Source organism: Vidua chalybeata, chromosome 1 (genome assembly GCF_026979565.1).
Source record: "Vidua chalybeata isolate OUT-0048 chromosome 1, bVidCha1 merged haplotype, whole genome shotgun sequence".
Lineage (NCBI taxonomy): Eukaryota > Metazoa > Chordata > Aves > Passeriformes > Viduidae > Vidua > Vidua chalybeata.
In genome coordinates this window covers 8,787,782-8,810,869 of record NC_071530.1, presented here as the reverse complement: position 1 = coordinate 8,810,869, position 23,088 = coordinate 8,787,782, and the positions used below count along the sequence as shown (strand labels likewise).

At 41.0% G+C, this 23,088-nt stretch overlaps 1 protein-coding gene across 1 annotated transcript in view; it reads right to left on the bottom strand.

Moving 5' to 3' along the window:
* The window catches only part of UBE3C (ubiquitin protein ligase E3C), a 71,898-nt gene extending 61,698 nt beyond the window's left edge, over positions 1–10,200 (bottom strand). Inside the window, exon 1 of the mRNA XM_053942939.1 lies at positions 9,873–10,200. Coding sequence (XP_053798914.1) covers positions 9,873–9,938 — 66 coding nt within the window. The 5' untranslated portion in view covers positions 9,939–10,200. The remainder of the gene's footprint in view (positions 1–9,872) is intronic.
* Between the last annotated feature and the right edge of the window lie 12,888 nt (positions 10,201–23,088).

Here is a 23,088-nt window from a genome sequence, read left to right as displayed (position 1 = left end):
ACACAGCAAGCTGTGGCACATTCAGAGCAATCACATCCTGTTCCAAAGCCCCTTGCTTTTGTCTAACTTACAAAAAAGCATGAAGCTCTTGTATTTACTTATCCTTTTTCTCAAAACTTGTCCAGAAAAGATGTCAAGAGAGACACAGCATAAATGGCAGGAACTTTTTCTTTTTAAATTTTGAACTCTTCACCTAAATTAAGGCTACACATCAAAACCTTCAGGACAGTGATCTCACCAACAGAGAAAAAGACAAGAATACTAAAGTATTCGTGAGGCCTCAAAACCCAGTATTATTACAACAGAAAAACCATGCATTCGCTTTTAAACCACAATCTTATACAAGTACTCACTGATTACAATATATAAACAAAGCTTTATTTGCAAGAGTCTCTTACTGGATGGTTCTGGGTAATTTCCAAGGAAATATACAAAATAACTCAATTTTGGTGTATAGTATTCAGTTTCCACTGCAGACAACAGGAGATGAAAGCACCCTGGCACCTTCCCAAATCCAGTCTAAAACACACAGCAAATTTAAGAAAACTATTTTCATTTTTTGACATTACGACACAAATGACAGCTTCGTTTTTCTCTGTATGCCCCTATTAGCCTAGAGAAGTTAAGAAATTAAAAAACACTCAAGCTGAAAATGTACTGTATTTTAATACAGAAAAATCAACTTGAAGTTGGCAAACAAATGTTTATAAAATATTTAAGTAGAGCTGAAACAAGCATGCTGGAATACTTTTAGTGTCTATCAGCAGATAAAAAGAATGAGAACACAAGTCTTCAGGACTTCTTTATTGAAGATACAGAGGAAGGAAAGTCATGATTCTCTCGGTTTCTTTGGAACAGAAAATATCCTAACAGACCACCAAGAGAATGGAAAAAAAAAAAAAAAAGCCCACAAGAAGGTTAACCATCTTTCCTCTAAAGACAGTATTTATGGCCAAAGACACCACTAACTACAGCTATTGCCCTCTAAAGACAGGGTTTGCTCCATGTGTTAAACACAGGACAAACAAACATAAGGAAAGCCATACATAAGGATGATGTATCTCCACTCAAGCAGTACAGAAAGGCACACACAAAGATAAAACAAGGTACTAAATTAATAACCAACAAATGGCTTAAAGTTTCAGGACTTTTTCAACAGCTGATACATGATGCATTAAAGAAGTTGGTGACATGTCCCAGTTTAGAAATTATTGTGCTGCAGAAAGCACCATGTAAAGTGCATTTCTGCTTAGAAACAATGTTTTGTAATTTGTCCTTACACTTCAAAGAAAATTGAAAGAAAAAGCAGAACAAAATACAGGAAAACAAATTGCTATGCGTGAATAGAGAAGAGAATGGAATGGAAAAAACACAAGCAAAGACAGAAAATACAAATTATTTGTAAATACAGGAAAATAAGTGGCCAGAAGGTTTATCAGAAACAAACAATTTTAAATCACTTGAAGAGGGAGGGAGATAGAAAAGGGCAGTGTATCCTTAGTGTATCACCAGCTTTTCATTGATAAAGAACTGAGTCTCTTTGTAGCAATCAGCCTTTTATCCAATCCACTCTTAAACTAACAAAAGTTAAGTTTTCAGTCAGCCACATACTTGCTTTGAGTACTTACAAAGAAAAATGACAACTTGTTAGAGTATAAATTAAAAGAACTGTCCTAAGGCAATAAAATATTCAGGTATAAGTACACCCCACCTTTAAGGAATTACTATGGGTAAAATAATACTGTTGCTCATGTTCACAAGATATACACAGATCATAACTATGACTAAAGAACTCATTTAAATTAAATTCAAGAAAAATATATCCCCTTAAAGAGTTATTAAACCAAGCTGGAATACACTATCTCTTCAGAAATTAAAAAGTAATCATGCATGTGCAAAAGAAAATAAACCTGCAGTAGGAAAGAGAGGAAAAGAAACATTAAATAATCATCTTCCAGTAAAAAGGGCATTCTATCAAAGTAATTTCTTAAAAAGAGGTAACTGCAGTCACCTCTGAAATCCTCTCTGAACTGGCCCTTGACAACCAGCACTGTGAAAAGGAGCTGAACTCGGCAGCTGCTGTTCTGTGGCTGGTTGTGAACGACAGCAGCGTTACTCAAGTGACACCCGTTTGACAACTCCCACCCAGAGCCTCCCTGCCGGCTGCTGCCAGCGACAGCCGCGGTTCCAGCAGCTCTCCTGCTGCCGACAGCCAGAGCTCCTCACAGCAGGGGATGGCCCGACAGGAACTCCCAAAGATCACACCTGGCTCGCTCCTACTCCCCACCCTGCCCTGATCCTGGGCTGCTCATGCCATCGCCTTTCTTCACCTGCCAGACAGGCACACGTCAGGTGCTGAGTCTTTCTTTCAACGCAGGCAGGCAGACAAGGTAGGCAGAAGGAAGCATGAGCTTGTCCTGACTCTGTCACCCCTAATTCAAAAGGGGTGAAAAGCCATTCCCTCAATCACAGTGCTGACTTTTTATGAGGTGGTCTTTTTCCTTCAGGGCTTGCCCTGAAGTGTAGAACAGTGAATACACCATCCGTGAGTTTCCACGCAATGTAGGACACATCTGGCTGTCCCTGTCCTGCCTGATGCTTTCTCCAACAGAGAAAAGACAACCAACCTCCTGCTCTAGCATGTGAGCTGCAGCACCATGAAAAACCCCATTTCAGAAGTTTTCTGTGGGGCATGGCACAAAGAAACATGAAATGTTTCTGTGTATGTGACGGCAAAACACAGAGTGACATTACAGAAATGACTCCAAGGGTAAGACACGAAGGAAGAGGTGAAAACAGAGAAGCAGATGCAGGACAGTACACAGAAAAGAAAACGTGTGACTGCCACCAAAGAAACGCTGAGTAACATTTGAAATATTAATTTGTACATGGGGATAAAGTATACTTCCATGTACTGTGCTATTCATCACAGCAAAGTTCCTGGTGGCAGAACTGCTCTAAGGCAGCAGCTGGGAACAGCCACACCTGACAGTGGAATGATGTCAAGTCAGTGCCTCACAACCAGCAGTTCAATCCATAATGAAAAAAGAACATTGAATTAAAGTTGTTTTCTTATCCTTGTTTTGCTGAAATACACTTTTTGGTTGCAGCAGTACGTCTGCAGAACTCCTAGCTTTCACGCATCCCAGCCAAAGACTGAATAAGGTACACAAATATAGAAACTATTACTCTTTTCCTTCTGCATTTGAACACTTTGTCTTGAGAGAAATAAACTTTCAGCCCTCTTGGCTCAAAATCCAGATTCAGAATCCTCTTCAACACTTCTAATATTTGCTGACTCATAAAATCTGAAACTGAACACTCTTGGACAGCTATTTGCTTGCTATCTTATAGCAAATAAATTTAAAACTTAAATATGCCCAGATGCAAAGATGAAACTGAAGAATTATTTTCAGGTACTAGCTAAACACAGATTTTTTTTTAATTAATAATAACACACTGAAGCAAAAATTTAGTATTATTAATAAATGTTTGATGCTTCTTTATAAATGAAGAGGGTTTATTTTGGTTAGTAGCTGAGAATGCTTTGTATTACACATTACAAGAGGTCATGCAAAGTACAAGGCATGACTTTTTATGAAATTTTCTTTAAAAAACAAACACTTGACCTTTTTTAATTTTTGTGGACAATTATAAAAACTTGTGTGGTTTTCATCTACAAAATCCAGGAACTTGAATCTTTTTTTCTTTCCGTAAAATGAGGAACATGACTTTACAGCTGAATTCAACTTGAACCACATAAAAATCAGTAACAACTCCCAAAACAAATGAAGTGACCTAAGCAATTTATAGAATAAAATTCCTTTCAACACAAGTATTCAGTAACTCCAGCCAATAAATGGAAAATTTTTTAACATTTATTTTTACAGAATAAATGTGGCCACTGGGAAATATCCCCCACCTTCTCAAAAAAGTTTATATCTCCTGACATTATTTTAGACAAGATGAACTCCAAGTGGGTTTTTTAATCCGAATAGTAAAATAAATTTGCATTTTAAAAGGCTTACAACAATGCCTTGAACTGAACCTCAACAAATTAAATTCCATTGAACATGTCTGAGTATGTTCAGCAGCCTGAAATACTCTGCTTTTAACCAGTTTGCGATTCTTCTTAATAATGATGTAAATAATCAGCTAAGTTTATATGTAGAGCAGACAATCTTGCAGAAAAAGGGAGTTTGAACTATGCCCAGGAGAGGCATTTGGCCCTGCAAAGCCTGGCCTCACTGCAGTCAATGTCAGAGTGCTTGCCAGAAAGCACCTCAGCATTTTAGCTGAAATTTACCCTGGGATGTAGAGAGCATCTGGAACTTCTTCCATCATGTGGTACCCACAAAACCACACATGGGGGAACCAGAATTTGACTGGAGGCTCTAGAGGCCGACTGAAATGCAAGAAAGCTGCTTTTACGTTTATGCTCAGTTTGTCCCTGTTTATGATTTTTAAGATGTATATTGTACACAGAGCTGTGAGTGAGTGATTTCTAGTGGAAGGTGTCCCTGCCCAAGGCAAGGGGGTTGGAACTGGGTAATCTTTAAGGTCCCTTCCAACCAAACCATTCTGTGACTCATCATTTTCTCAGGAACATGGGAGGAAAATGTATTTATAAAAGCAGATTTTTTTTATTTTAATTTGAAAAAAATAGCACATAATTGAAAATACCAGCATAATCACTGCTGCAGCTAACTACAACTCCATCTTTTGTAGCTTGCTTTCAAATGAGGAGAATTTCATTTGTTACAGAGAGAAAAAATGCCTAAGAATCAGGGATGCATTAACTGTGTCGTTTCCTACTGACAGGCAGTCATTATTTTACAACATAATGGTCTCCTCATACTTCCACACCACAGATCTGAGTATTTCAAGACTTAAGCTGTGACACTGCAAGATTCAAGCTGACTCAGAGTGAGGTGTGTAGCTGCTCAGAGCTATGCCATGTGCCTGACAGGACAAAGGTCTTAGGGAGCCAAGCACTGCAATTCTTTCAATTCAAAAATAAATACTCAATTTGTAATTCTAATCTAGAATTCCCATACTGTAAATCCTTACCATCATTTCACTTCCACTGCGGCATGGTGTAGGGTCAAATAAGTTATAATAAAATAGAAATTATTCCTTCCTGAAATTATTAACTGTTTTCCTCAATCCATCAGTAAGAGAGAAATAAAACTGGTTTTTAACTGTCCCATCAATGCTTATATCCTACAGGCATCTACCACAATAATCAAACCCAACATGGGCAGATCTCTCCATGCACTGGCAATTTTACAGCCTGCTGTTTGTAAAATTTTAATTTTAATTCCACAAGAAGTTATTTCATGTGCAGAAAAGAGCAAACAAGATGCTTCTGTAGTTCTACCTCTGCACTTCAGCTGAAAGCAGGGGGAAATATAAACAAGAATCTAATGCTTAATGTCATGCTACTAATTTAAGAAAGCAAATCAGAAACTACTAAATTAAAATATAAACAAACTTTGTAAATTGAATATCTCTGATTAGTAAAATGTCCATATTAAAAGAAATTACTAAGACTTTTAAAAATACAGACGGAGTCATCAATATTTGCTCATTAGTAAGCTTCTGTCTTCCACAAAAAAAGCCAAAGATCAAAAACAACCCCAAACTCAATGAAGTTGTTTTCACTTTCATGACCCTGCTAACTCATCTGTATTACAAATGCTGAAAAAGGAGGGCTTTTAAAATCATCTCATAATGCATTATAATTTAAAAATACTCTATTTTAAACAGTCTTGGGGTTTGTAAAAGCATGGTTTAGATAGCTCAAGTGATACCGTACATTTGATGTAATACTCTTTTACCCATTTTTCCTGTTGGACTTACAAGGTGTCATTGATACATTTCACAATGTAATCAAACAATGTGGAGCTACAGAGCCCCTTGTACATCTCAGCTGGCCTGGGGATCCCTTGCATGGATGCACTAAAGCATTGCTACCTCAAATTTTTCTTAATATTACTGAAATGAATGAAGTAACACTAGGCCTGACTGTCCCAAGTCAGGCTGACATGGTTAAACCAATTTTGTGCTGCATTCAACCTTATGCTAAAATCAGTGAAAGCTGACAGCTGTCCCCAGAAGGCCTGGTGACACTCCACCTAGCAGAAATATGTTCACTGCACGGGACACAGGGATGCAGCCAGGTGAAGGCACCATCTGCTCCAGTCCCCTCACAGTTGGGTTGGGTGAGGCCAATCTGAGCTGCACCCCAAGCCAACTCCTCATGCACAGCTCTGCATTTCCTAACACACCACAGACTCTCTGCAGCCACAGCCTTCCAGGCAGCAATTATTGCCCTCTACAAAATGTCCATGAGTAATTCAAGATGTTCCCACACTGAACTCCAATAACAGCACTCATTTTTGGAGGCTACTTTACCTAAGAAGCGCAAATACGGTTTGCCAGTTACAATTAAACTACATTTGAAAATTTCTTTTGAAGAGCCTCATAAAGCAAAGAACCATGTTTTAAAGGTGATGATAAACTAGCCTAAAATTAAAAATAAATAAATAAAACCCTCTAAAATAAGTTAATCACGTTGTAAATAATGATAAGATCCTGTATCTACACCCTCAAACAGATACAACAGGGCAAAAAGTCCAGATGAATCAGCAGATTCTTGAAAGTAGGTATGGAAGAAAAAGTTCAAGCACTGACAATACCACTTACATTTCTGCACTTCTGTCAAATGCATTATTATAATGCTACAATAATATTCTAAAAGGATCAGTCACTGAGGCAGTAAGTTTGAGAACATTAATTTGCAGCCTGTGACTAGAACAAAAACAACTGATGCTTGATATGGGGGGACTGAAGTGCCTTTCAAGAGCATACACAATTCAGACCATAACACACACGGATACAAGATGCAAACAGCTCAAAAACAGACCCAAAGCTCTCTGGTTTTGCAATTCAAAAATGCCATACAAGCTAGTCATGAGAAGGCACACTAGATTCAGTACCTTACTGCCACAATTATTCAAGTCCACAATTTTTCTTCTGTCACTGTGCTCCTACTGATAGAACTTACTGAAGTCAGCCCCCTGTGAGGCCTAAGCAAACACTACAGACACACACAGCAGTGCCAGACAGGTGTCAGCACATGTGAGTGTGACCAACACAGTCATTGTTTGCAGCTGCAGCTCCATCAGCAAAACCACACTTCTAATTGTGTTGCTGATCACTATTTTGGTGCAGGCCCCACTGGCACCTTTAGTATTGACTGGCTCCTCAAACAGGAGGTTTTGTCATTGCTCTGCAGTGGTGCAACCACGTTTGGGAAACTTCCCCAAACTGGGTACAGAGTTATTCTTAGCATTAAACAGTCCGCATGGCCCCAGTGTTTCTGAATGGTGCCTTCCTCCACCAAAGGAATCACAATAGGCAGCACTAAGTATGCAACTAGCTGCCAAAAGCATGGCAGAGGTACAGTGTTGATCCTTCCAAAGTTATACACCATTTGGGAGGGCAAGGGCATTTGTCAGAAAAATGAGGGTTTTTTTTTTTTTTTTGTATGTGTACCAAAATCTGGAAGGAAATAATTCACAATTCAGCTTTCTGTAAAAATGAAGCTTATACGTATGAGAAACATGATCCCAAGGAGCCTATGATGTGAAATGAGAAACTCACATGATGCCTAATTCAGGCTTACCTAGAAACAGAGACCATACAAAGTTTAAAGATAAAAGCAGATATATTTAATGAAGGGCCTCCAGGTGCATTAAGAGCAGATGAAACCTCCCCAAGGGGCTAGATCCAAAATAGACAATGGGCATGAGTTTTTCAGACAGATATAAGTTTGGTCTATTTACATATCAGGGGTTAATCCTCCAATTACAGCTTTAGGTAATGAAGTCCTATTCCCCCAGTTTGCTACCCCCCCAAATAATTTTTGTTTATACTTTTTGGGACCTGAGGCTATAGGGTGTCCTTGGATAACAGGCCCAGAGGGATTGTTTTGTCTAACCAAAATGTGAAGACAGTTAACTACATTTTATATGGAGTTTAGAGCTATGCACTAATGCAGTATAGGATTTGAAAAATACAAAAGCTAAAATCTTAAGGCATCACATGGAACCCACAAACACTTCCTACAGCAATCTCTGCTGTAGTACATTTTTATAGAAGTTCAGCTAAACTGCATTTAGAAGTAATTTTTAGTACTGCTTAAATAAATTCTTTCATTAGTACTGTACACAGCTTCTGAAAATCAGCAGCTCTTTCAAGGACACTCCAGGATGTCTATGTAACCATGATGCCCAAAGCTGTGTGTGATTTGCACTGATGCAGCATAAGCACGTCGGTGAACTGATGTAGAATCATGAAATCTGTGCACCAGTCAGTATCAATCTCATCATGAACCACAACCTCTACAGAACACAGTGAAGGTTATGCATCAATTTCAGTTTCCAGTCCTTTACATGCTAATATTTGCCCTTGGAAATTTATGCCTTCATAACATTAATAAATATGTCCCATATAATTAAAATAGACATAATTCTGATAGATTTTCATGAATTGCTAAGTGCAAAAGAAGATGTTATGGCAGTTGTTTACTTCTGTAGGAGGCAACATGTTCAGCAAGAATCACTATGAGCAAGTCGGGGTCAAAAGTTACAAAGTACCTGAAGCGTACAGCTGAGGACCAGGGCATGTTCTGCCAACTCCCACTTAAGCTGGGGGGTATTTATGGCATTTTGACTCATGTAATGCCAGTTTACATGGCCTAATGAACAGACATGTCTTAAGATAAACAGAAGATGAATCAGAGGAAAAGCTGCATAATCTAAATACAGTTCTGTATACAGTCTCTTGTAATCTCTTTTATTATGCCAAAATGCAAACTTCACTGTGATTTTAGTATCACATATTGCAGTATTTTTCCTCATTTCCTCACTGTACTGCCAAACCTCAAAAGTTTCCAAGAATCAAACTTGCTTATAGTGCACAGTAATAAAAACTTAAGAATTTTTTTTTACCCAATTAAAATTCAAAAATATGAATGGAAACACTCGTTAGCTTCCCACACAGTCATCTCCAATGACAACGGGGAGACTTAGTATTTTCACAGTGAATTAAAGTGACCCCTACAGACCAGGCCACTTCTAAAAACACTTTGTCCTTTCTGTCGTTCTTCCGAAGTCCTGTGCCCTTCAGTGCTCGACTAAACATTTGCTTACCCTGGCCTATCAGCAAGATCTGAATAAATCATTCTGCTTCTTCCCCATCAATAAACACTGTTTGAGGAGATCAAACAGTCTGGTACAGCTGGCAATCAACTGCTACTAACCCTGCGCACGACAAATTGACTGAACCTAAACTTGACAGAGACCAACCCCGCGGCCCCGGCTCACGTGGATGAACCTCCCCCGGCAGTTCGGGTTGTGTGAGGCTGCGTGTGTCCCACATCCCCGCGGCGAGGCAGGTCCACGCCAGACATTCCCACTGGAGAGAAATGACAGGAGGTCTCCGAGTCCCTTCCCCCTGGAAGACCTGGAGAGCGACTGCTGGGGAGGTGCCACCGGCCACGACACCCGGGATCGATCGATCGCCTGCGGGGGGACGAGCCAAGGAGACATTTCCTCGCTTCCCACAATTCTTACTACACTACAAGCCTGGGATGGTGTGGCCTGATTATACAAAAAATAATAATAACAGTGAGGCAGGGAGATCAGAGATAAACACATCATCAGGAGGGGAGGGTTTTTCTCCTCTATTAAACCTTAGTCATCGCTGCTCCCATTTCAGAAGGCCCGACACTAAAAGCACCGATAACAGGGCGGGGGGCGACAGAACCGACACAGACACAGGCACGGCCGGGCGCCGCTCCTTACCTTCCTGCTCGCTCCTCCGAGGGACACCTTGGGCCTTGTTTTGAAGTCCCCTTCAAAGCTGAACATGTTTACAGCTTATCCCATGGGGAGCGGGGCCCGGCCGGCCGGCAGGGCGAGCGGAGGGGCCGCACGAACCCCCCGGGCTGGCGCCCCGCGGCCCGCCCGCCCCCGCGGGGCTGCTCCCCCGTCCCCCGCCTTCCCTGCGGCCTTCGCTATCCCGGTCGCCCCGTTCCCGACCGGCGGCGACGGCGGAGCGTAGTGGGAGGAGGGAGAAGGAGGAGGAGGGAGCGGAGGAGGGGGCAGAGGGAGCGCTCCCGCCGGCCGCGCAGAGAAGATGGCGGCCGCCCGCCGCCCGCCGGGCGCGCTCCCGACACACGGCCGCGCCCGCCGCCCCGCCCCCGGCCCGTCCCGGCTGAGGGTGTTCCACGGGAAGCTGCCCCGCGCCGGGCTCCGCGGGGCTGCCTGCCGCTGTGCGGGGCCGGCTGGGGCTGCACTGCGCTGTGGTGCCGCATCCTGCCCACGCGGGCCGCGCTGAGGCCGAGAACCGAGCTGAGGGTCCAGCCGGGCTTTGGCATAGGGCTGCCCTCCTCAACCGTTTGGCTATGGGAGCACACTCGTTACACACACACATATATGTATATAATTCGTACTTTTAGTAGCATAAGCATATCACTGAATAAATAAGGTTGAAAAAGACCTCTGAGATCACAGAGTCAAACTTTTCACCAAACACCTCCATCAACTAAGTGCCACATCCAGTTCTTAACTCCAGAGACGGTGACTCCACCTCCCTGGGCAGCCCATTCCGATGTTTAGTCAGCCTTTTCTGGGGAAAAATCCTCCTATGTCCAACCTGAGCATCCCCTGGTGAAAGTTGAGGCCAGTTCCTCTCGTCCTATGCTTGCAGAAGAGCCTGACCCCTACATGGCTACACCTTCCTTTCAGGGAGTTTACGGGGGGATAAGGTCATTCCTGAGCCTCCTCTTCTCCAGGAAGAGATGGACACGTGCTGGACACGGCCCCATTGCAAAGCCTTCGTGATCAGGGTGAAGACTGAACACACCAATCCAGGCTTCTGTGTAGCCATGAAAATACACTTGGGAAAGTCCATGATAGGGGTGGGCTCAGGAATGGGACCGCAGCTGATGAGGAGTGGAAAAAGAAAAAGGCTGTGCTGTAAAAGCAGCAGACCCAAACGGTGAAACTACACCCGAGGCTGCTTTACATTTCTTAGCCCATTCTCCATTTTTTCAGCATCCCTCCAGATACAGCACAAACAACAGTAACAAAAAGCAGTTACTCAGTCTGCAACTCAAGGTAGTAAATAAATATAGGTGGCCAAATCCAATTTTCATTCCCTTCAGTGGAAATTTGATTTCACAAGCTCTAGCTCGTGAATTCTCACATCAGCATATCACAACAAACAAATGGCAAGCACCCACGTCAGGAGAGGACGTATGTGCTTTGCAGCTGTTCATACCAGGAGCACAATGCTCTTTAACTGTTGTCAAGCTGACTGGCAAATGAAATATTTGTTCAGATTTCATTGGATTTGGAGGATTCAGAAGAGTCTAAGTTTTAAAATTTCAAGCTTTTCATAAGGGAATGGGTGCTTAGCAAGAGTAAGCATTAGCCTGGCATTTCCCCAGATAACATCGTCTCAGTAGAAGCAAGCCTGGCCTCCCTAAATACTGTTTACAAATGCAGATGGGGTTTAGGATATTGTGAAATACCATGTCAAGTGTTTGTGCATAGTTTCAACACATTGCATTGCTGATGAAATATCCCACCACTCTGTATTGAAATGATAGTAAGTTTTTTTCCAAACATGACAAGATTCTTTTCAATTTTATTTTGGCATTGATAAACTTTATAAGTCTCATAAGAAAAAAGGACTAGTCTAGGTGTCTCTAGCAGTTAATTAAATTTCATTAGCACAGAAGCAATCTGTTAGGTCATGAGTTTGTGCCATCTTTATCAGTAGCAAAGACAGCTTAGGGATGCAAGCTCCCCTTATGTAAGAAGCAAAAGAAACATGAAACCACAGAGGGCAGAGTTTCTATGAAGTAAGGTTGTCACTGATACACATTTGACATGTTCCAGCTTCAGTGTCAGAAGGACACAAGATCTTCTGCTGACCCTGGCTGTTAACTTCTGCAGAAGTGGCTGGTAAATGACACAAGCCCAACTGATGAGTGCCTGAGAAGTCTTGGCGATTTCTGGCATCCCCAGCACAGAAAAGACATCTGCCTGTTGAATTGAGTCCAGAGGAGGCCACCAAGAAGATTAGAGGGATGGAGCACCTCTCCTATGAGGAAAGGCTGGGAGAATTGGGGTTGTTCAGCCTGGAGAAGAGAACATTGTAGAGCGACCTCATTGTCACATTCCAGTACCTGAAGGGAGCCTGCAAGAAAGATGGAAAGAAAGTTTTCACTACATTCAAGAATGTAGTGTCAGGACAAGGGGGAATGACTTCAAACCAAAAAAAGAGTAGGTTCAGATTAGATACTAGAAAAAAGGTCATTACATTGAGGGTGGCGAGGTGTCACAGCACATGTCACAGTTGAGACAGCCATGACACACACACAGTGTCACCATACAAGCTCAGAAAGCTCCAACCCATACAGAGTGACATCACACCACATCAGAAAGCTGCAAGCATCTGCCCTTCGTGTTCTTTAGCCCAACCTTTTATACCATTCATGTTCCTGCATTGCACCTGTGTGCCCTCTGTTCCCTTTGGTGGTTGGTCAGTGCACCTGGGCACTCAGTGGCTCATTGCTGTCAGTGCTGCTCACCTGCTTGTCACAGCTGTACCCACTGGGGATGAGGCTGGGCTGCAGCCCCACTCCCAGTTACACAAACTGTGTGCCTGCAGTGAGGCATTGGAACACATTGCCCAGAGAAGTTGTGGATGCCCCATCCCTGGAAGCATTCAGGGACAGATTGGATGGGGACTCTGAGCAACTTCACCTGGTGGGAGGTGTCTCTGTCCATGGCAGGGGAATTGGAACTGGGTGATCTTTAAGGCCCTTTCCAACCCAAGCCATTCTGTGATTATGATTTGCATATGCCCCTCAAGGCTATGACTGGTTTAATATTCTCAGGGACCAGCAAGAACACGTTGTTCCATGAAGGAAGCAAAGTGGATGCCCCCAGCACAGGCCCTCCCAAGTCAGAACATAATTCCACAGGATCCAGAGAGAGATGGCAGAGCCTGGCAGTGGCGACACAGGATTCAGCCCCAGGCAGAGTGAGTGGACGAGTCCTGAGAGGCCAGACACTGCTATGATGTAGTCCAGGGTCCATCCAGGAGGAAGGGCTGGGGACAGGTACACCTGAGCCTAGAAGGACCGATGAGCAGTGGGGTGAGTGAGTGGGGGCCCCAGATGTGGCTGTTCAGGGCAATCCAGGGCCCTGACAAACACATACTCAGGGATGTAGGAATATTGCTCTTGCATGTGTGCTGTGCTAACCCATCTGCCTCACCTGCTGCAATCTTTCCCGTCTCTCTCATCTCTTTACTGCACATTCCACAAGACTTTTTGTGTTCTCCCAGTCACAGTTCTCTGCCCTGTGATTGTACCTTTTTGCCTCTGCACACATGCTCCCAGGTACAGATGGCTTGGGCCAGTTGTTTGTCAGATGTAGTCTATTAAAAAGATGTCATTCCTCAACATTTTCTTCACTCCCTGAAATCAAGTTTCCCAAGTGTGTGCAAATACCATCTTTTTCTGATAAATGCACACCATAGAAATTAAAACAGCAACACAAAGGTAGTCACAGTTGTAGAAAACATGGGTAAATTGTGTTCCAATCCACATTACAGAGAAACTCATCTATAGGGTGTCTCCAGGGTCTGCTTCTAGGTGCCAAGGGACAGGAAAGATCTGTGGTACCCATATGGCTGTCATAAGATCTTCCTTTTTCTCTGTGAGTGGCTCAGGGCAAAGCCATCTCCTAAAAGTCTCTTGTTGACACTTCTGAATGTCTCTAGTTGAGCAGAAGAAAAAGAGGAATGAAGATTTGGTGGGTAGCAATAATAACAAGAAAAGTTATTCCTTCCCATCAGTGACAAAGATCTTGAGTTGTTGTGCTGGGTGCCAAGGATAACATTACAGAGGTGGCTTACGAACTTTTAAAATTATGAGCTCCTGGTACCTTGATGCAAGTGGCAGCACACTCTGCCTCTGCCAGGGAGATTTTTTTATTTTTGTAAATACTCTTTCTGCATGTTAAAACAAATCAATGGCACTTAAATTTTAGAAGGAAAATAAATATTACTCATGTTTTACCCTTTTAATGAGCACTGTTTTATATCTACAATCTTTTTTCTATTCTCAGACTATCTCCAAACAATTTAAGTTCTGATGCATTGTCCTTCTGGCCTCATTCTGTACACACATTCCTGATTTAGACAGAGTAAACAATCAAAACTGTATTTGGCAATTGCTCAGTTCTGTAGGGTATGATGGCCAAATTGTCACCACCCCACCATTAGTTTCCATTCCCTATACAATTATAATAAAGTGTCTTAAACTTTTTTGCTGACTTGCTGAAGTCAGATGAAAATCTAAGATGCACTGACAGCGCCTCATTATGTGCTACATTATTTCCCAAGGTACAGAAAGATTTTTTACAAGAGTGCATAAAAAATGAATAGTAAATAAGTTAGAAATGGTTTAATTTACAAGAGATGAGGTTTGAGATTAGTCCAAATGCTGTGATAGGCCAATATCTGATTTTTAGTAATGCTTTTAGTAAGGTTTGCTGCCATATGGATTGACGGTGGGAGGTAATTTTTTTTTTCAATTTATTTACTCTGGGTAAAATACTGAAAATTAAATCTATTCTATCAGAGAAGATACTGGCAAGACTGTAATGTAAAAAGCACTTCACTTAAGCACTTCCTTTAGTTAAACCTGAGTGCCAATAGACACTGCCAAGGAATGAAGACATTTTATTTAAAATTACACTGGCAAGAGACCATCAAATTATCCTTAACATTTTCATTAAATTGAGATACAGATATAGTTAGGATAGTAAATCTTTTCAATACAAGGAGTTTATTCCTGAGCCAAGGCCAGATTCAGCAGTAATTGTAGGAACTATTAAGACCTAAAGGCTCATCTACATTACCAAAACAACTGTTCAAGGCTTTGGCCCAGTTTTGAAAAATGGACAGGCTCCATCCTGTACTACAGAGCTAATCACATCAGCAAACTACAGTGATGCATTTGGATTCCAGTCTAGGGCCATCATTCCATGCTTTGTTGGCTAGGTTCAGTGAGATTTTGGAGGTTTCCATTAAAAATCTACAAATATCAATTGGTTGCCTGCTGTCCCTGGTTTTAAGGATGTAAAAAAGTCAAACAAGTGGTTCCTTTCTCAATATTGACACCTTACTCCTCTAAAGGCATGTTGAGCTCAAGAAATGAGGAACCTTGTGTTCATAGTTTCTAAGATGAAAAATTTATTAGCCTGTAGTCTCAGCTCCTTTATAACAGCTACATCACAAAATTTACCCCCTAGAGGTGCCTACACTTCATTCACAGCTTCTGATGAAGCAAAATCATTTATTTTCAGAATCCAGTCTTCTGAGGAGCACTGGGGGCAAGGGCTTTTTATAGTTTTAGAGCTATAGTTGTAAGACATGATGTTATTTGGCAAGTGTTAGTTAACCATAAATTCTGTTTTGTTTTCTAGGGTTTAAAAATATAAACATATTTCATTTAAATGGTATTGCTGCAAAGATGTTCAGCTAAATAGGAAAGATTAGGATCATCTTTTTCAAGTCTGCCTATAACCTGAACTATTTATTTTAATAAGAAGGGAGCATTCAGGATTCTTACATGTCATTGAAAGTCCAATTTTAAAGAATAATTACCCTCAAGTGAACACAAACATAACTTCATATTTACCTTACTATCTTTGGCTCACCTTTGATACACCTGGAAGCTTTCCCTAAACATAAGTATTATAAAAACTGACATTCCAAGCAATTCCAACATGTTGATTTTATCTTGAGAGAAACGTGTGCTATGGGCGAGTACACATCTAGCTGTTGTTAAAACGTGTTCCATTTAATTTCCTATTTAAATTGGTTGGAGTATTTTCACCCTCCCTTGGTGCCCATGTAAACAAGAACCTTGTTGAAGTCAAATCTTTCATGTGGTTTGAGAAAAAACAGACCAGATTATTTCTTTCAATTAGGTCACCTGAGCTTCCCTGTGATCCAGAAAAGCACATACACACATGCATACTGACATGTGCATGTATTGATACAAGGATTTATGGATGAGTTTTCATGCAGGAATTCACAAAAGAATTTAAAGAGGTCCTTCATAACAAATTACTCATAATTACAAATGTTAACAGTCTTGAATTTCTGAGGAAGATCCCAGTACACCCCAACCTCTGTTCATTAAGTACAAACATTCAGATGGGCTGTTTGTTGCACAAGGCCTGGGCTCCTGTAACAGTGAAAAAAAAAAGGAAAACACCTGTTAATACCATGTCCACTCAGAAAGTAAATTTTCCCTGACCACTTCTTATGAGATGGAACTGGCCTTCATCTGGAAGCAGCTTGAAATTATAAGCAGCCTGTAAATTCATGTTCTGAAGACTTGTTCAAAAAGTATTTAAGGGACACAAATGATGATCTGGTGGAAAATAATTACAAGAAAGAAAAAAAAAAAAAAAGGCACAGAAATCATTTTAGCTAACTAAGGGAAAACAATAATATTCTGATATTTAAAATTACTCTGGAGAATTTACTACAGTTAGCTGTGGGATCCTGAACAATTGTTCTGATTTACATGTGTGTATCATTCAAGTTATTCAGATTAATTTTCTGCATGGGCGTTTTAGCTTAGTCCTATATGAGCGGCATAGGTTCTTCTCTGAGTTTAGATTTTGCATGGCTCAGATCCATTCATTCAGGTTTGCCACTGATAAAAATGATCACAGGTACACAGAATTCAGTAGGAGTAAAGACAGTTTATGCTGCCTTAGAATAAAGTTCCCTAATTTTACTCCTACCTACTCTTACATTTCTTTGTAGGTGACATCAGCGTAATCTAATTTTAGCTGTCTAAATATTAGGCATCTGGTCTAAATGAAACGCGGATGAAAAATTAAAATTCTACAATTCTTATAAAGATTTGTAGGGACGGTATGTTTATCACAGCATTGGATGCATGTGGGGATCGTTCCCCTTCAAAGGACATGAGTGCCCTTGAGAACTCTTGATCTCTTTTTACCCTTTTTTATTAGTTTACATATGCATAGTGTTTTCCAATAGGTTCATGCTTATTCATTCTACTGATTTTGTGTTACACTTACATCTAGTTACACTTGTAGCTAGTTTTTTATTAGAAAGTACAGAAAGAACTCCTGGGTTACTTTGCCCTGTTTGTTTTAAGGTTCGAGGAGTTTCTCTTACCTCTTCAGCTTGGAAATTAGCATTCTTTCTCTTTAGCTAGGGTAGTTTTACTAGTGTTACAGAGTTACTAGACTAAAAAACATATTTTACTCATGCTTGTAATCTCAAAGCAGCACACTTCACTTAAATCTAAATAAACTTTTACCTTGTTAAATTTTCACTCTGTTTCATTTCCTCTTCATCTCGACCTCTCCACGCAGGGAGTCGCTTCCTTCCACTTCTAAACTCCTCCCTTACAAGGGGTTCAGGTCACTGGATGTGCTGATTGACTGAAAGTTCATTATGAGATTGGGCACTTGCCATGTGCAAGGCTGAAGATAGCTGGAGCCAGTTTACTTTCCACGCGACTGAAAACAAGCCAGTAAAAAAAAAAAAAAAGAAAGAAGAAAGAAAGAAGGAAAATAAAACAATAAAAAAATATCCTTTATCCTTAGAGTTGGAGCAATGATGCTGAGGCCCTTCTAAACAGATTTTAAGACCTAAATGACGAATGAGCAATAAAATTATTCAGGATTATTATTAATGTCACAGAAGGATGTTGTGAAAAGTGTCAGAGACTACTGAATAATTCCCATCTTACCAATTCTGAAGACTGTAGTTAACATCTACTCTAGAAAAAGACACAAAAATGACATTTTTCTTTTGATCTCTTCCAGTAAATTTGGATTTTCAAAGCGCCATTAGGAAGTGATGAAGGTGCCACAGGATTTGGGAGCTGTAGTTTAAACTCCGAGCACTTTCACTAACCTTCTGTATAATCATAACAAGTAAGCCAGCTGGAAAACAACTGTGCACAGAAGGGCCTGGGCTCCAGCTAGGCAAGAAGCAGAAGATGAGAGGCCAATGTGCCCTTGCAGCAAAGAAAACCAGCTGTGTAGCAGGTTGTATTGTAGAGCATAGCCAGCAGCTTGATGGAACTTCTCTCTGCACTCTTTGCACTCTCTTCTCTCTGAGAGTGCATCTGGAGAGCTCCATGCAATTCTGGGCTCCTCAGGGCAAGAAAGATTTTGGAACACTGGAGGAAATCATCAGAGGACCAACAGCACGATGAGGGACTGGACTGTATGATACAAAGAGAGGCCGAAAGGATTTGGTTTGTTCAGCCTTGTGTAGTGAAGGTGGAACCAAACTCATCTTGAGGACACAAGTTGCAATGGACACAAGTTCCAACAAGGGAAATTAGATTCTTTTCAGTGGATATTAGGAAGAAACTTCTCATGCTGGTGGTGGGGATGGGACCCAGAGAACTACCCTGTGAAATCTCCATCCTTGGGGACATTCAAACCTACACTGCACAGTGTGCTGAGCAATCTGTTGACCTGCTTTGTCCACAGGTCCCTTCCAGCCTCAGCACTTCTCTGACTCTGTGACTCAGTTCACTGAACTAATGGCTGTATGTGGTTGTTTGCAGCTCATGTGGTTGCTCTGGGTTCCTTTTGGGATCACTGTTGTGACTCTTCCAGTGTCAACCTCACGATGAGACCCACCAGTCTGTGGTCAGGATTATTGCTCTGTTGCTGAGATCTTTCTGATGACAAAGGGATGTCTCCTCTAAGCCACAACTTAGTCATATCAGTCCCACACTCTTCAACTCTCTCTCACACTTGCAAACCAGAGAAACTCCTACCTTAATACTTTTTTGAAGGAACACTTTTGTTAATATTTGACTCTCACTCAGGGACTGTGGTGTTAGCTGCTATGTATGAAAAGAGAAGAAAAAAATGAGGCCTTCCAGATGATGATAGCACAGTGGCTCCCTCCTCCCCTAAGCAATGCCAACAATAATTTAAAATTAGCCTTTTATCTTCAAATGTATTTCAGAGCCACTTCAGAGTGAGAAGAGCTTCTTAACATATGAACTTTCAGAAGGGTGGGTTGAAGAAAATATGGAGCTTTCCTTTAAACAATTAGAGACCATTTTGCTAATCAATTTTTGTCAGGCGCCTAGAAACATTTTTCATTATCAGATTCCAAATTGTCTTAAACAGTACAAACTAATGAACTTTTATCAGTCTAGTTTGGGGCACTCTGATACATCCCTGCTCAAATTAAATAAATCACAAACCTTAATTAACAAAGACTGGCATGGCTGCAAAAGCAATGAATTAGTTTGTACGCTATCTGAGAGATCAGAAACGTACAGTAGTTACAATTAATGGATTTAATTTTAAATGCTGGGACTCTAGCATGAAAGTGCCTGAGAAGTCCATCCTGGCATTCTTATTACACTTTAATTATAATTGATGTACCTGGGAAAGATGTCAGCAATGTGCATTTTAACACAGGTGCTGGTTTCCCTTAAGAACTCATAGTCCTTGCTTGAAACAGTCAATGATATGCAGCAAGATTTTGATGAAATCCAAATTCATTAGGGCTATTAAAAGTTATTAATTATTTGGCTCCATAGAGATGTAATCTGGTACTTTTTTAAACTGACAGCTTTATATATTTAAGTTTCAGAATTGAGGTTTATTTTTAGTTTAAAACATTTCTGTCCCTCTTGGCCACCTCCCATCATTCTTGTTTCTCTGGATTTGCAGATTTGGGGTTATTTTCCCTTCTTAGGCTAAGCTCTTATCTTCCAAGCAGATACTTCCAGCTATTTTCCATGGGTTTTTTTCCAGCCTCAAGAGAGATCTTGACTGCTCCACTATCACCATTCCTGTGTGAAGCAGCTCCCTGGAATGAAGTAAGTCAACTCTAAAAGATAAAGTCAGTGAACATGAGCAGAAGATAAATCCATCTTCTGTAAATTTCCTCAATCCACTGCCGTTGTTTGAGGTGTCAAGCTTGAACTGAACATAAGTGGCCTCATATTTCCAAGGGTAATCCTTTGCTTCCTTCCATCCCACATGCAGCCCAGTAATCTGGGGTGACACCAGGCACAGATGAAGTCACAGTCTGACAGCTCTGCTCCCACTGCACCCCTGCCTGTGCCATCTGCAGAACAGGACCAGCAGCTCCTGCCTCTGCAGGGCAGAAAAGGTGGCAGCAGCAAGGAAGGAGGTGGACAGTCCCAAGAACAGACATCATTGCTTCCACCCTCCTCTGCCCTGAGACACAATGGCAAGGACAGCTCAGCTGGGATCTGCACCCCACCCTCCCTGCCCGCTTGGTCCTTCCACCTTCTCAGAGTTGTCAGGACCACACTCCCAGCCCTCAATTCCAGGGCACTCCTGTCCAATTCATCACATCTCCCTGTGAGACATTACTCTTTTTCTGTAGGATGAGTTTAAAAAAAAAATTTGCTCTCCAATTGACTGGAGACACTTAATTGGAGCACAAACCTTATGATAACTTGTCCTTCTCTTATTGCCTCAACTCCTGGACTTATTAGACTATGGGAAAACTCCAACAGTCAGTTAAGGAGGAAAATTAATTTTTTGATTACTGAGACTGGAAATGGCAAGTAGGTGAGTCCTGAAGGCTCATAAAAAACAAAAGGCAATTAAAACTAATCCCATATGGATTTCATCATTGACTTTACAAAAGGTTTGTCATTGACTTTAATGTATTAATCAGAATTGTCTTGATTCCTTTTGAAATGTATTTTTAAGAATGTGTCCTGGTTATTGGGATCTCATTCACAATTTTTGAATATTTTGCTTGACAATATAGTCATTTTGTGGAACTCTGTAACCACAGAGGTCCAACCATTTGCTAGATCTTGTGTACTATGCATCTCTGGAACACAAACATGTAATATGAAAATTAAATTATTTGAATCAAATAATGGATATAAGATCTACACAACTGGATTTTGTGTTAATTAAATACTCACTTTCATCACTTCAATTTTCTATGCTTACCAGTTAGTCTCTACAGCATTTGAAATCAATAACAGCAAAGTGATGGATGTTGGAGAATAAAAGTGAAATATTTTTAACTGAGAAATTGAAAACTTGCCTACAAGCTGTGTTTGTTTTGCACTATCTAATACCCTCGTCTTAAGCAAGGAAATATTTTGGCCAGATGAGAATGCTCATTTGGTCTCTTGTGAAATACAGCACATGGAATTTGGTTCATTTGCCTCTGCAGTGATCCATACACTTTGGATCTAGGACTTGTAAAGGAATCCTGCACCATGCACTCTGGTCCCCTGCTCACATTCCTTATATATAACCCTTTGCACAAATTTATGGAGCTCCATCCTAAGAACATTTAGACTATTTGAAACAGAGAGTGATGTGTTCCCCCTTCAAGAGTTTGGCCATTCCCTGTTTGAGCCCATTTATCCTTGTGGCCTCTATAAAATCCTCCAACAGCAGAATCCTGTTGATGCATGCTTATAAATGCTCTGTGAGTGAAAAAACAATGCCTTCTGTTCTAAGTTTTTTACTTCAGTGTTAACTGGGTGTCCCTCAGTGTTTATGTGTTTCCCATTTTCCTGACTAATCCCATTGGAAACTGCAGAATCTGGCTGGTATAGAGCCTAAAACCACTCTTCTAACTTGCAGCCCAGCTCTGTTCATGGCCAGTTTATGTCCATTTATTCTTTCAACAGCACTGGCTTCTGTCTTGTCTGGTTGAATGTTGGTAGACAAAATCTCCTTTCTGCCCTGTCGAGTTTTTCTAGGCTGAGCAAGGTGAGGTTGCCAGGATCAGGCTGAGTCAATCTATCAGCTTCTTGCCATTGAAAGATGATGATGAAAGATGATCCCTGATTTTCTTCTCCTCCTCCTCCTTCTCTTCCTCCCCTTCTCTCTCTGCAGAGCAGGTCTCCCTTGCCAAATTGAAACTCCCCTTGTGCTCTTTGAAGTACTTCTGTGAATGCATTTCCATTCACTTTTTTCATTTCTGCATAACGTTGTTGTCTGCTAATAGTGCTGGTATTCACTGGTACATCCTGATCTTCCTTCTCCTCAGACATTCTCAGCTGGTGAGTTCAATTTACAGCAGAAGTCCCTCTGATGGCTCCCCTAAAGCCGGACACTTTAGCACAATGAAATTTGGAGCCAGTTTTTGATTCCAGCACTTTTGGTTATTCAGTAGTTTCTTTGTCCTGGATATTCAGATCCCTTTCAGTATCAACAGTGCCTCTCAGCTTTTTACTTTTGGCAAATTCCTGATGTGTGTGTCAGGGTCACTGAAAGAAAAATTGTACAAGACAAGCCCCAGGCTGGACAGGCGCTAGAGAACATCTCTGGTGACCCCTCAGTTTAGACAATTTCTGCTTGACTGAAGTTTTTCTTCACTAAACTCTGATTACAATAATCTTAAGGAAAATGCAATATTGCAAAGCAGACAGATTATGTCAGACAACTTGGCCTTGAGTTTTTTCCTCATCATCCAAAGTACCGTAAAGCCTAAAGAGGAGGGAAAGTTTAAAAAAAAAGAGTAAAAATATACATGTTAAGTGCAGTCAACTACTGTACTGATTTTGCCATTTTCATTTGTTTGTGTGAAGCTTTTTTAAATTGGGTTAGTTTCCAAGGTAGATTGCCATTGGAAGGCTTCCAAGGAAAAGTATATCTAAAAGTTAACGTTCAGTGAATAGAAAGTCATGAATTTGTTTCAAAAGGAGACTGGGCCGTGCATCTGATCTCCTTATTGCTTAGAATTGGTGTTAATAATTTTCAGGTAAGTATGCTATTTATTGTTCTTTATTTGGCAGCCAGCTAAATCCCCTGCCTCCACTTGATTTATTCTTAAGTCACAATGACATGGTGTGTTTAACATGGTTGGGAGTCACCAGGTACTATACCACAGATAAAGTTCAGATATTTACTTACCTGGCTATAGAGATAGAATAATGAGATCTTGAATATAAGC